Source organism: Bos javanicus, chromosome 22 (assembly GCF_032452875.1).
Source record: "Bos javanicus breed banteng chromosome 22, ARS-OSU_banteng_1.0, whole genome shotgun sequence".
Lineage (NCBI taxonomy): Eukaryota > Metazoa > Chordata > Mammalia > Artiodactyla > Bovidae > Bos > Bos javanicus.
In genome coordinates, this window is record NC_083889.1 from 10,763,227 (window position 1) to 10,776,119 (window position 12,893).

Sequence of the window (12,893 nt, forward strand, 5' to 3'; positions counted from 1 at the left end):
GAGTTTTCTCTGCGAGGTCCCAGAACCAGGTTGTCAAGCTGGCTCATCTCTTGGGCGGGAGAGACTCTCATTTGTGTTAAGCGACTGACTTGTCAATAGTTTTTTAAATGAAGAAAGTCAGCACTTGCAGATAGCATGAAGAGGTTTGCTTCAGGAAATAAAAAAACTTCAAGGAGTGTATTTAGTGTGGACAAGCTAACTGCCTGAGAGAAGTCATTCAGCAACTCTTCAGGGATTTATATCTCAGTTCATATATGTTTTAGTGCCCTTGAAGGCAGTGAAGTGTGTGTGTGTGCGTGTATCTTGAGAGAGAGATGAAAACTGCAGCATAGCTATGTTTTCAAACTAGTACAAGAGTTGTTAACTGGTGTTAATTGTAACATATTTAGACCCTATTTTCTGTTTTTTAAGAAAGCCCACTTTTTTTGTTTTTAAATAAAAAGCTTTTTTTCATGGTGGTGTGGCCCCTTCATAAGCTGTACAAAGCCACAGATCTGAGCCAAATTTAGTGGCATAGGGGAATATCTCTTATATCCTGTGGATAATCTGTCAGCTGGCATTTTTCTGAATGAATGGGCCTATCACATTTCTAAACTGTGTTTGTCCTTTTCTGGGTGAGTAAAGTTCAACATGAGCTTCCCGGGTGGCTCAGTGGTAAAGAAACTGCTTGCCAATGTGGGAGATGCAGGAGACATGGGTTCGATCTCTGAGTCGGGAAGGAGGAGGGCATGGCAACCAACTCCAGTATTTTTGCCTGGAGAATCCCATGGACAGAGGAGCCTGGTGGGCTACAGTCCATGGGGTTGCAAACAGTCAGACATGACTAAGCATACATTCACTCAAAGTTCAACATACTATGTCAGAATTTCAATGCTACTTAGCATCGGTGCATTGTGGTTTTTCAGAAAGAGATCTGGGGAGTGTTGGATTTGACAATAAGCTCATTATCTGGGTTTAGAAAGGTGTCATCTCTAAATTTCCTGATATAATTATGTTGCTAATTTGGCTGGTCTTTTGAGAGTTAATATTAGCAAATATCACCATGGTGACTGCTGTCCATCAATTAATGCTCTTGGGTCGTCTTTAATTTTGTATTCTGCTTTGTATTATCAAAGTGATTGTTTCTTCCTTTAATGGATGGCTACTGTCTGTATCAATACGTGTCTCTGCCAAATGGGAGAGTGATGATGTCAGAACTAACCTTTGATTACATGGCTGATTGTGGCTGCCTTTAGAGACTTCCAGAATGTGCCAAGAACTCTTAATGGATCCAACAAGCTTATCATGTTGTTTTCACCAGCAGAAATATTTATATCTGGTAATTGGGCCCTAGAGTAAAATTTTAGGGCTGTGTTACTGAGCTTACTTTATTTCTAGTGATCATATTTCTTGATAAGATGCTAGTTTCCTTCTTCCTTTAGGGCTATGTAGACTCCTGAGAGCTTGCAAAAGAAGTTTTAATTATGAGAATTTCCAGCTTGCAGAAATATCAGTGTTAATTGCTTCTCTGTCAGCCTGTGTTCCCTTGGCGGGGTTGGAATGCGCTGTGTGGTGTTGACTAGGCCCTGGGAGAAGCAAACAGGAGCCGGAGAAGTGATGATGTGTAGACACCAGAGGCGTGTCATAGGCTGGTCATGTGACAGGTCCCAGGGACAATTTCATCCCCATTGATTGTTTCAGTCATGCTTTTTTTTTGCTGTTTTTTTGCTGTTGACATGTAAGTTGATTTTAGACATTGGCGTTTCCATGTGAATTGGTTTTTAAGGTCATTCCAGTCCTCATGGACAGTTAGAAGTGGAAACTTGGAGGGAGAAGGCCAGAGGAAGCATGAAGGATCAAGTAAGAAGTTGAAGATAAAGAAGCTTTTTATCCCTTTTCTTAGGGCAGCCGCTTGCTGTTTGGTCTGTACTGTGCTGCCACCTGCTGTTCAGAGATGATCCTTGCAAGATCTCATTTAAATTGTGCCTTCATAGCCAAAAATTAATTAAAAAAAACCAGACTGCTGTGCCTTGAAGGAGAGGAAGTTGTTAATGGCTCAGAAAAAGAATGATTCCTCTTGAATCTTTGAGACAGTCTGGATGTGACTGGGCTGCTAATGTAAATAATATAGATTGCCTGGATTCAAAGAAGGGGAGTTTGGTGTGGCTGGGAAAAGGGACTTTGGACCTAGATGGATCAACCGTCCTTGAAGTAACATATAAAGTAATCTCTAACACTCTGTCTTGGAGGGCAATTGAAAACAAGCCCCAGAAGGAATGTGACCTAGAGAAGTGAGTTTAGATAGTCCTGTAGGCAGAGAAATGGAGATTTGGGCTGAGGGCAAGGTCAGATGTGGGCACAGGGGCTGTGGGCGGGCCCTCAGCCAAGCATGGGCCAGGAAGGTACCACCTGGGAGCCTGTTAGAGAAGCCAGAGGTGACCTGGGGGGAGGGTCCTGGTACTTGTTTCCCATCTTTGGAAGTGGTGTGTCCTTCCCAGAGGGCAGATTTTAGAAAACAGGGGTGAGGATGAAATTCTGAATCAGCATGGGGTGAACCTCCTCACATGTTAAGCTGATTATAATCAGTATGGTCTGCCACGTGAAGCTGTGGGATCTTTTCATCATGAGATTTCAGCCAAAGTGAATGATAGCCCGGTGGGAGGATGTTTTAGATGAGTTGCCCATTTGGGTGGAGAATTTGATGGTTTCAGAAGTTCTGCACAATGTACATTGTCTGTGGCCACCATGGAGAATTGTATAAAGGTTCCTTAAAAATTAAGAATAGAGTTACCTATGATCCAGCAATCCCATTCATGCACAAAGGATCTGGGAAAGGCGAAAGCTCTAATTTGAAAAGATCCATGCACCCCAATGTTCATAGTGACACTGTTTACAATAGACAAGAAGCTGCCTAAATGTCCATAGACAGATGAATGGATAAAGAAGATGTGGTACATATATACAATGGAATATTATTCAGCCATAGAAAGGAATGAAATTGGGGCATTTGTAGAGATGTGGATGAACCTAGAGTCTGTCATGCAGAATGAAGTGAGTCAAAAAGGGGAAAATAAATATGGAATATTAACCCATATATATGGATCTAGAAAAATGGTACTAATGAACCTCTTCGCAGGGCAGGAAGAGAGAGTCAGACATAGAGAATGAACTTGTGGACACAGAAAAAGGGAGAAGGAAAGAGTGGGATGAGCGAGAGAGCAGCATGGACATAGATACTCTATCATGTGTGATATAGACAGCTAGAAGAAAGTTGCTGTAAGGCACAGGAAGCTTGGCAGGGCGCTCTGTGATGACCTAGAGGGGTGCGATGGGGGAGATGACAGGGAGGTTCGAGGAGGGGATATATGTATACATACAGCTGATTCATGTTGGACAGCAGAGACTAACACAACATTATAAAGCAATTATACTCTAATTAAAAAGTTAAAAATATTTTTAAAAAAGATGAATCTAGAGATTATCATACTAAATGAAGTAAGTCAGAGAAAGACAAATACGATATCACTTATATGTGGACTTGGAAATATGATGCAAATGGATTTAGTTACAAAAGAGAAACAGACTCAGAAAACAAACATGGTCACCAAAGGGGAAAGGGTAGAGAGGGATAAATTAGGAGTTTGAGATTAGCAGGTACACACTACTATGTATAAAATAGCTAACCAAGAAGGTCCTACTGTATAGCACAAGGGACTATAGTCAGTATCTTATAAGTAACTATATTGGAAAAGAATATGAAAAAATATATATATATGTAACTGAATCACTTTGCTGGATACCAGAATCTAACACAACATTGTCAATCAACTTTGTGTGTGTGCTCAGGCATGTCCAACTCTGCGACCCTTTGGACTCTGTCCATGGGATTTTCTTTTTAGGCAAAAGTACTGGAGTGGGTTGCCATTTCCTCCTCTAGGGGATCTGCCCAACTCAAGGATCGAATCTCTGTCTCCTGCATGGGCAGGCAGACTCTTCTGCTGAGCCAGTCGGGGCAGTCAATCTATACTTCAATTAAAAAAATTTTTTTCCACAAATTCTAGGAGGAAGAGTTATTCCAGAAGGATGTCACTCATATGAATTTAAGGATTAAGATAAGAACGGTTCCAAAGCCAAGACTGTGAAGTGCCTGTTGGAAAACAAAAAGCCCAAAACAAAATTCACACTGTCAGGGTGTGAGCTTAAATGTAGTTAGGCTGGTCTTGTAGGTGAAGTAAACAAGAAGTCTCAAGCCACCCTGACAGCTCTGAGAAATGTTACATAACTTATGACAGCAGAGGCTGGAGACAGAAGAATTAGAAACACGATGCATCTCACTTTCTGGAAGGAACAAACAGCCCTGCAGATCTTACCCACCCCTCAGCTTCTGCTGTGGGTCTCATCATTTGGAGGCTTGAAGAGAAAAGCAAGGGAGATAAGAAGCAATATATTATTTTAGAAAAGCCATAAAATATTTTCTTTAAGAAAACAGATTTGGTATTTGAAAAATATGTCTATCAGCACATGGACATTTTAACATAATGCATTTTCAGAATAAATCTCATGAAAATTTTAAAAATGAACGACTGAGTCTCCTTCATGTTTCATCTGCTTCTTCTGTTATGCAGCCAGGTTTTAGAATCAGGGGGTTTCTTTGAGGAAGGGGAGGGTGTCTTTGTTATTTTGCAAAGGTGTACATGGTTTATTTTGGTGTATTCAATCAGCCACATGCTTTTACTGCTGATCATTTGGTTGGGAATATTTACATATGTTTGCAAGGCACAGATTTTTTTCATTAGTCACCCAGCAAATGGGATTCATGAAGATGGCCCATCTGGAAACTTAAGTCAGCATGTGGTTTTTTGTCCCTCCCTTCCAAACTAGATTTTCTATTGTAAATTATTCTCATAATTACCTCCCCAGTCCTCTTCAGGGCTGTTGTCTGTCTCCACACACAGACCAAAGCAGAAGAGTGTTTTAGCTCTGCATCTATGATTTCCATTCAGTTCAGTTCAGTCGCTCAGTGGTGTCTGACTCTTTGCAACCCCATGAATCGCAGCACACCAGGCCTCCCTGTCCATCACCAACTCCCGGAGCTCACTCAAACTCACGTCCATTGAGTCGGTGATGCCATCCAGCTATCTCATCCTCTGTCGTCCCCTTCTCCTCCTGCCCCCAATCCCTCTCAGCATCAGAGTCTGTTCCAATGAGTCAACTCTTCACATGAGGTGGCCAAAGTACTGGAGTTTCAGCTTCAGCATCATTCGTTCCAAAGAACACTCAGGAGCCATCTCCTTTAGAATGAACTGGTTGGATCTCCTTGCGGTCCAAGGGACTCTCAAGAGTCTTCTCCAACACCACAGTTCAAAAGCATCAATTCTTCGGCACTCAGCTTTCTTCACAGTCCAACTCTCACATCCATACATGACCACTGGAAAAACCACAGCCTTGACTAGATGGACCTTTGTTGGCAAAGTAATGTCTCTGCTTTTGAATATGCTATCTAGGTTGGACATAACTTTCCTTCCAAGGAGTAAGCGTCTTTTAATTTCATGGCTGCAATCACCATCTGCAGTGATTTTGGAGCCCAGAAAAATAGTCTGACACTGTTTCCACTGTTTCCCCATCTATTTGCCATAAAGTGATGGGACCAGATGCCATGATCTTCAGTTTTCTGAATGTTGAGCTTTAAGCCAACCTCTTCACTCTCCTCTTTCACTTTCATCAAGAGGCTTTTTAGTTCCTCTTCACTTTCTGCCATAAGGGTGGTGTCATCTGCATATCTGAGGTTATTGATATTTCTCTGGGCAATCTTGATACCATTAGGTCAGGTTAATTATGGAGACATTGATTAGCCTGCGCAATAGTGACTCGGGCTCAGTGATTAAGACATATTCTGCTTACAGAGATGTAAGCTCTCTGGCAGGAACCAAAGCATATTTGGAGCACTTACCCTTGTCTGGGGAGATCGGGGGTGGGGGTGGGGGGGCAGGGCTGCCCGCCCTGCATTCTTGGTGTCACTGTGCCGTGGGACTGATGGGGCCCAGGGAGAACCAGAGCCCTGCCTAATGCCCTCCAGCCCCAATAAGTGCTGCTTCCTGCAACAGAAATAACCCTTTGCTGGAAGATCTGGGGTCATACACAAGTTATAAGCACAGACTGTAAAGCCCAAGTGTTTGGGGTTCAAACTGCAGCTCACCATTTACTGTGTCACCGTGCCTCCATATCCTCATCTGTAAAATGGGGATGTGAGCGCCTCACAAGACTGCAATGAGGATTATGTGACAATGGCACCCCACTCCAGTACTCTTGCCTGGAAAATCCCATGGATGGAGGAGCCTGGTAGGCTGCAGTCCATGGGGTCGCTAAGAGTCAGACATGACTGAGCGACTTCACTCTCATTTTTCACTTTCATGCGTTGGAGAAGCAAATGGCAACCCACTCCAGTGTTCTTGCCTGGAGAATCCCAGGGACGGGGGAGCCTAGTGGGCTGCCGTCTATGGGGTCACACAGAGTCGGACACGACTGAAGTGACTTAGCAGCAGCAATATGTTATAAACAACGCCTGGCCCTGAAGAAACGTGACAGAGGTGTTTGTTAGGTAAACCATATAATTTTAGCCTCCACTGCTTATTTGTCTACTTTTTCATTCCATTTCCTACTTCTCTTCCTTTCCTTTTTTTCCCTCTGCTCAGATTTTGCCTTACCCACAGCACTTTTTCTAGCTCTCGTTAAAGCTAGTCTGTGTTCAGAAAATGGGGTTCCCAGGTGGTTCAGTTGATAAAGAATCCACCTGCAGTTTTTGGGTTCGATCCCTCAGTTGGGAAGACCCCCTGGAGGAGGTCATGGCAACCCTCTCCAGTATTCTTGCCTGGAGAATCCCATGGACAGAGGAGCCTGTCTGGCTACAGTCCATGGGGTCACAGAGTTGGACATGACTGAAGCAACTGAGCAGGCATGCACACACTTGCTCAAAACATCACTGATCCTTGTTCTAACTCAGTGCTGCCCAATGGAGCTTTCTGTCATGATGGTAATGTAGATTTTCGTGGTCCTATGGTAGCCCTTAGCCACAGACGGCATTTGAACACTTGAAACGTGGCTAGTGCGTCTGAGAAACTGAATTTTTAATTTAATTCGATTTAAATTGATTTAATTTTAAATAAATAGCCATCTGTGACAGTATGGTACTACCACATTGGACAGCAGAGAAAATCTAACTCATTGGTTCTTTAGTAAGCAAGTGTCACTGAGATCAAGTTGAATTTGTCAGTGTCAGGTTAATCTATAAGCACCTGTGTTTTCTTGTTTGCTTGTCCTGAATTTTTATGTTCGTTGTTCTATTCCTTCTTTGTTCTCATCACAATTTTGGTGGTTTGGGGATTTTGGTTTCTTACAGGTTCAGCGAAATGAGGACAAATCTACCACCTTGAAACTGGCTGACTTTGGTCTTGCAAAGCATGTGGTGAGGCCTATATTTACTGTGTGTGGGACTCCAACTTATGTAGCTCCTGAAATCCTCTCTGAGAAAGGTAAAAGTTACACGTGGCTCGAGTTACACTCGCTTACTAACCAGTGTTTACTTTTTCATATTTAAATTTCACATTTTTCAACATGAAGCAGTTAAAAATCTCAGAGATTGGCTCTGCATTTGCACTTGTATATTAAATATTTGAAGTAGGTCTCCTTGACCAAAGCATGAGAACTTTTTCCTCATCAGGGCTGCTCTTATTACAGAGAAGAGATTGCATGTGTGTGTGTGTGTGTGTATGTGTGTTGGTGGGACAGTGAGATGAGAGATGGTGGAGAATTGAATGGGAAACTCAAGCAAGCAAGGTCATTTAGCCACTCACCCAAAGCTACCTCTAAGGGAGAGATATGGAGCAGTTCTTATGGTAATTGGCTTTAAAACTCCTTTTCTAACCTCGCAATTAAACGAAAAGGAGGTCCCAATTCAAACCCCATGAATAATATATGTATATTGCATATTGTTTACAGATCCAATGGACTATTTAAGTGATAGACTCTGTAAAGGATATATGAGGAAATCATCTTCATCATTATTATATGGCTCCAAGTATGTGAATAATTATAATTAGCCATCCTTGTACTCCAGGAGAAATCAGTTAAACCACCTATGATGGCTAAAGATGGGAAAGCTCTAGATGGGTTATAAGCTTGGGGGTGGGGAGAAGAGAGAGTTTTATCCCAGCAGCAAATACATCAGGGAAGCCAAGATACAGAGATTAGCCTATGCATGGAAGTTGGGTGGTAGAGACTTTGAAAACCCAGCCTCAGTAGAGCAGAGGGAAGTGCAATTGGATGGGGAGGGTTAGCCTGGGTTCCCCACAAACGAGTGTGAACTCAGTGTGGCCAGCAGAGTTGCTGTGGTAATGTGGTGGCAGTGTGACAGGAGAGTAGTGAGTGACTGTGGACATTTTAATGGAGGCATTACTCTCTTGGGTCAGAGAGGAAAGAAAGCAAATAAGCTAGGGACTTCCCTAGTGGTCCAGTGACTGAGACTCTGCACTCTCAATGCAGGGGACTTAGGTTCGATCCCTGGTCAGGGAACTAGATTCCTGCATGCTGCAACAAAAGGTTCCCGTGCCACAGTGAAGACTGAAGATCCACGCCGGAGCTAAGACCTGGCACAGCCAAATAAATATATAAGTAAATAAATATTTGAAAAAAGAAAACAAGTAAGGCTACATGAATTCTGGGAAGCCAGGGCAGTAGGGCTCACGCCAGCTAACACAGGGTGTTGGAAAAGAAAGCTCTTTGGGAGATGGGAACGGGGTGAGTTAAATTTTGAACTCACTGACTCAGTAGAGACATCAGGATGGATACACACAGAGTTGTCTGGTTGGCTGAATGTGTGGTTTTGAGACCCGCTCCATACCAAGATGGCAGCTAAGAGATGATGTGTGTCTGCCTCCACTGCACAGGTTACGGGCTGGAGGTGGACATGTGGGCCGCAGGCGTGATCCTCTACATCCTCTTGTGTGGCTTCCCCCCATTCCGCAGCCCAGAGAGGGACCAGGAGGAGCTCTTTAACATCATCCAGCTCGGCCGCTTTGAGTTCCTGGCTCCTTACTGGAACAATATCTCTGATGGTGAGACTTTGGGCTTCCCAGGCAGGAGCGGGGTGGGGGTGGGGAGCTGGAGCCCCTTCTGGGATCTGAATGCAGAGCCTGTTTTCAGGTCAGACGTGTGAAACGATACCCAGAGAACTGGCTACGGTACCCGGGCTGTCCACATCCTCTGCTTTCCTTTATTTCCTGCTAGCTTTGTGTAGATCTCCATAGCATCCCAAACACACGACTTGCTTTGAGATGTAAGTCTCACCACCAGTTGGAGTGACCAGATACTTTTCTCAAAGCCAGTTGAAGAACCTGAGAACTGGAAAAATATCAGAAACGTGGAATCCTCATTTGGAAAGATCAAAGCCATCTCACATACAGAAGTGTCTATGAGTCAGACAGACTAGAGATGCTTATTTTACCTGTGAATAGTCAGGTCTCTAGGGCGTCCTCGGGGCACAGGAGCTCTGGAAGGTCAGAGGGTGAAGGTCAGAGGTACTTTTAGTGGAGCAGAAGCTTGTGTGGTTCTCCTCCCTTTTGGCCCTTTCAGGTGAAATCTTTCCCTTGATTTACACATTTAAAATATGCTTAAGTGTGGTTCATGGCCTCTGTGTGTCCTGTTGGGCTGGACGGCGCCGTGGGTGGTAGTGGTGGGCCTGACCTCACGATTCCACGTCTAACATGGTAGCCGTGTAGCTGCATGGGGCTATTTGAATTTAAGTGTCAGTGAATTAAAAGGAAATGCAAGAAGAATTCAGTGCGTCAGTTGCACCAGATGAATTTCAAATGCTCAGCAGTCCTAGGAGGGTAGTGCAGATGTGGAAAGTTTCCATCATGACAGATAGTTCTGAGGGCCAGTGGTGCTCTGGTCCAGCGCTTGTTGCTAACACAGATGTTTGTGTCCTTATTTCCTGTACGGAAAAGGAAAACTCCGAACCATCTGCATCCATCTCATTTTTCCATCCTTCTATCATTCCAACAGCTGCCAAAGATCTGGTGAGCCGGTTGCTGGTGGTAAACCCCAAAAAGCGCTACACGGCCCACCAGGTCCTTCAGCATCCCTGGCTTGAAGCTGCCGGAAAGACCAGCAGGGCAAACCTACAAAAGGAGGTGCCCCCCAGCAGCGAGGACCACTTCCGGAGCTAGCACACGCGGGCTGCAGAGCAGATGTCACAGTCACAACCTCAGCATCTACTCAGTCCTCCTTGGTCCTGTTCGGAGACAGAGAAGATGATAGACATGGAGGAGAAAAACAATGAAAAAGGCTTCTTCACATAAGTGGAGAATCAAGGGAAGGAGAGAAGACACTCAGTGTATTTTAAAGCATATTTAAAAAGATCAACTTCAGTCTTAATGTTAAATGTTGTAACATATGTTTAGGTTTTTAGATTTGAAGTCTTTACTACGTCGTGGGAGGTGGGGAGACTTATTCTCAGTGAGGGATTTTTTGGGTATTAATGATTTGTGTTTTGCTTCTTCCTTGTAATCAAGTTCATAGTACATATTACACGAGTGGTGCTTACCAGGGTTTAAACTCCCCCTGTGAAATTAATCATCTGAATCATAGTCCTTCCTCATTAATAAACTGTGCTCTGGATAACTGAAGCGAACTGTATTCTGACTGCTTCTTAATGCTGGTGATGAAAACCAGCGAATTATAGTTCAGATGTGTCTCCTGAAACCCCTGTGTCTACACGTAAATGTGCTGATGGATCCTTGATGAACTGACCAGAGCTGTTGGTTTAGGATATGCTGGTCTGGGTCTCTTGCATTTTAGTTCTACTGAAAACCAGATTTGGTGCAGCCTGAAATGGAGAGAAGAAACCATCGATTCATTCCTATTCCTTTCAGATCAGATCAGATCAGTTGCTCAGTCGTGTCCAACTCTTTGCGACCCCATGAATCACAGCACGCCAGGCCTCCCCGTCCATCACCAACTCCCGGAGTTCACTCAGACTCACATCCATCGAGTCAGTGATGCCATCCAGCCATCTCATCCCCTGTCGTCCCCTTCTCCTCCTGCCCCCAATCCCTCCCAGCATCAGGGTCTTTTCCAATGAATCAACTCTTCACCTACCCCTTTAGGACCCATTTAGACCATGTTTCAGTCACTGAGCCTCAGGCCCGAGTCCTTTCTACGTGAAGTTAGGCTTCTGCTCAGGTTGTGACTGTGTTAATGTTTTCAGATCAGGAGGGAGCCATTTAGTGCACTAGTAGGTCAGAAATGCAGTTACTGGGTTACACTGGAAGGGGCTCCGAGGGTTCAGATGTGTTCCTACCTGCGGGGCATACGCTCAGAGGGCACAGGATGTGGGGTCACTGGTTATTTCACTCCAGATTGCTGTACCAGTAGGTGACTCTGGGAGTACCAATGAGCTGAAAGTAAAACATCATCCTGATGTTTCCCAACCTGACCTTTCAGGGTTATATGCAACCTGGTCGAAAGGGCACATAATCAGTCCAAAAGTGGGGGTTTCTCACCCTGCCTGTTCCTTCCTGACAGCATAGGCGTCACTTTGGTGGAAGAAGTGCATCCGTCAGCAACAGGAACAGGAGGAGAGGCTCTAGTATGAGGAATTGCTGAGACAGGTGTTGGAGAATGCAGAAAGCAGACAGGAGGTAATCCAGAGATGTTAACACCTAGGTGAGAAGCCAAGGGAAGAGGTTGGGGTGATTGAATGTAGAGGCTTGGAAGAGAAACCCTTGCAGTGAATTCTGATTGTGCCACCTAGATCCCCACTCAAGACTGAAGGGAATAACCTGCAGGGTGGTGCTGGCTGACAGCCCTCAGCTATGAATGGGAATTGCCGTTATCTGGGAGGAGTCCCCTCACCCGGGATCACACCCCTCTCCTAAGAATGCCCTGCCTCTATTTAGGGCTCGAGCAGACGACAATGAAGGGCCATGCCCTTTCACAGCTGTCCGTGGGGGTGGCTGAGCCTTGGTGGAGCCTGCATCACAGCCCAATTCTCCCTCATCTGGTCCTGATGCTTTCCCTTCTCTTCCAGAGGTCGATGGTCCTGAGATCACTCCCTGATGAAGCTTCAGCACTCTAATCTCCGTCTCGGGGTTGGCTTCCCAGGGAACAGAGCCTGGGACATGCCCTAGGGACTTAGAATGACTGCAAATAGGTACCAGCTGGTGCTTTGACTTCAGGAGCTCTGAGGAGGGCCGCCCTGGAGCTGGGACCCAGACACCTAGCGAAAGGGCACTGCCAAGCAGGCAGTACAGTGGGACTCACTCTCGAAATGTGGAAAGAGACTGGAAGCTGGAACCAATTTCTACTCGAGGATCTTTTGGTAAAGTCACCCCCAGGCACTAAATCCAAAGGAGGATGTTCAGACCTCATACAGCATCATTTGATCCTGTTGGCCACTCTCTGAGTCACTTCTCCACTTGGCTTCCATAAGTGATGCATGTTCCTGGTTTTCTTCCTATTTCTGTATTTACTTCTTTGAGTCTCCAAGCAGGTTTAGTCTTCTATGTGCTGTCGTAGCTCCATTACTAAGTCACTCAGTCAGTGAGTTCAGTTGCTCAGTTGTATACAACTCTTTGCAACCCCATGAATCGCAGCACGCCGGGCCTCCCTGTCCATCACCAACTCCCGGAGCTCACTCAAACTCATGTCCATTGAGTCGGTGATGCCATCCAGCCATCTCATCCTCTGGCGTCCCCTTCTCCTCCTGCCCCCAATCCCTCCCAGCATCAGAGTCTTTTCCAATGAGTCAACTCTTTGCATGAGGTGGCCAAAGTACTGGAGTTTCAGCTTTAGCATCATTCCTTCCAAAGAAATCCCAGGGCTGATCTCCTTCAGGATGGACTGGTTGGATCTCCTTG

The 12,893-nt window shown here is 44.9% G+C and overlaps 1 protein-coding gene across 2 annotated transcripts in view; it reads left to right on the forward strand.

Moving 5' to 3' along the window:
• Nucleotides 1-10,661, forward strand: part of DCLK3 (doublecortin like kinase 3) — a 42,376-nt gene extending 31,715 nt beyond the window's left edge. Inside the window, exons 3-5 of one of the 2 annotated variants that reach the window (XM_061395886.1) lie at nt 7,376-7,508; nt 8,922-9,089; nt 10,039-10,661. In XM_061395886.1, coding sequence (XP_061251870.1) covers nt 7,376-7,508; nt 8,922-9,089; nt 10,039-10,202 — 465 coding nt within the window. In that variant the 3' untranslated portion in view covers nt 10,203-10,661. Of the gene's footprint in view, nt 1-4,040; nt 4,560-7,375; nt 7,509-8,921; nt 9,090-10,038 lie in introns of those variants that run through there. The other variant, XM_061395888.1, reaches the window with a different exon arrangement.
• Nucleotides 10,662-12,893: the final 2,232 nt, after the last annotated feature.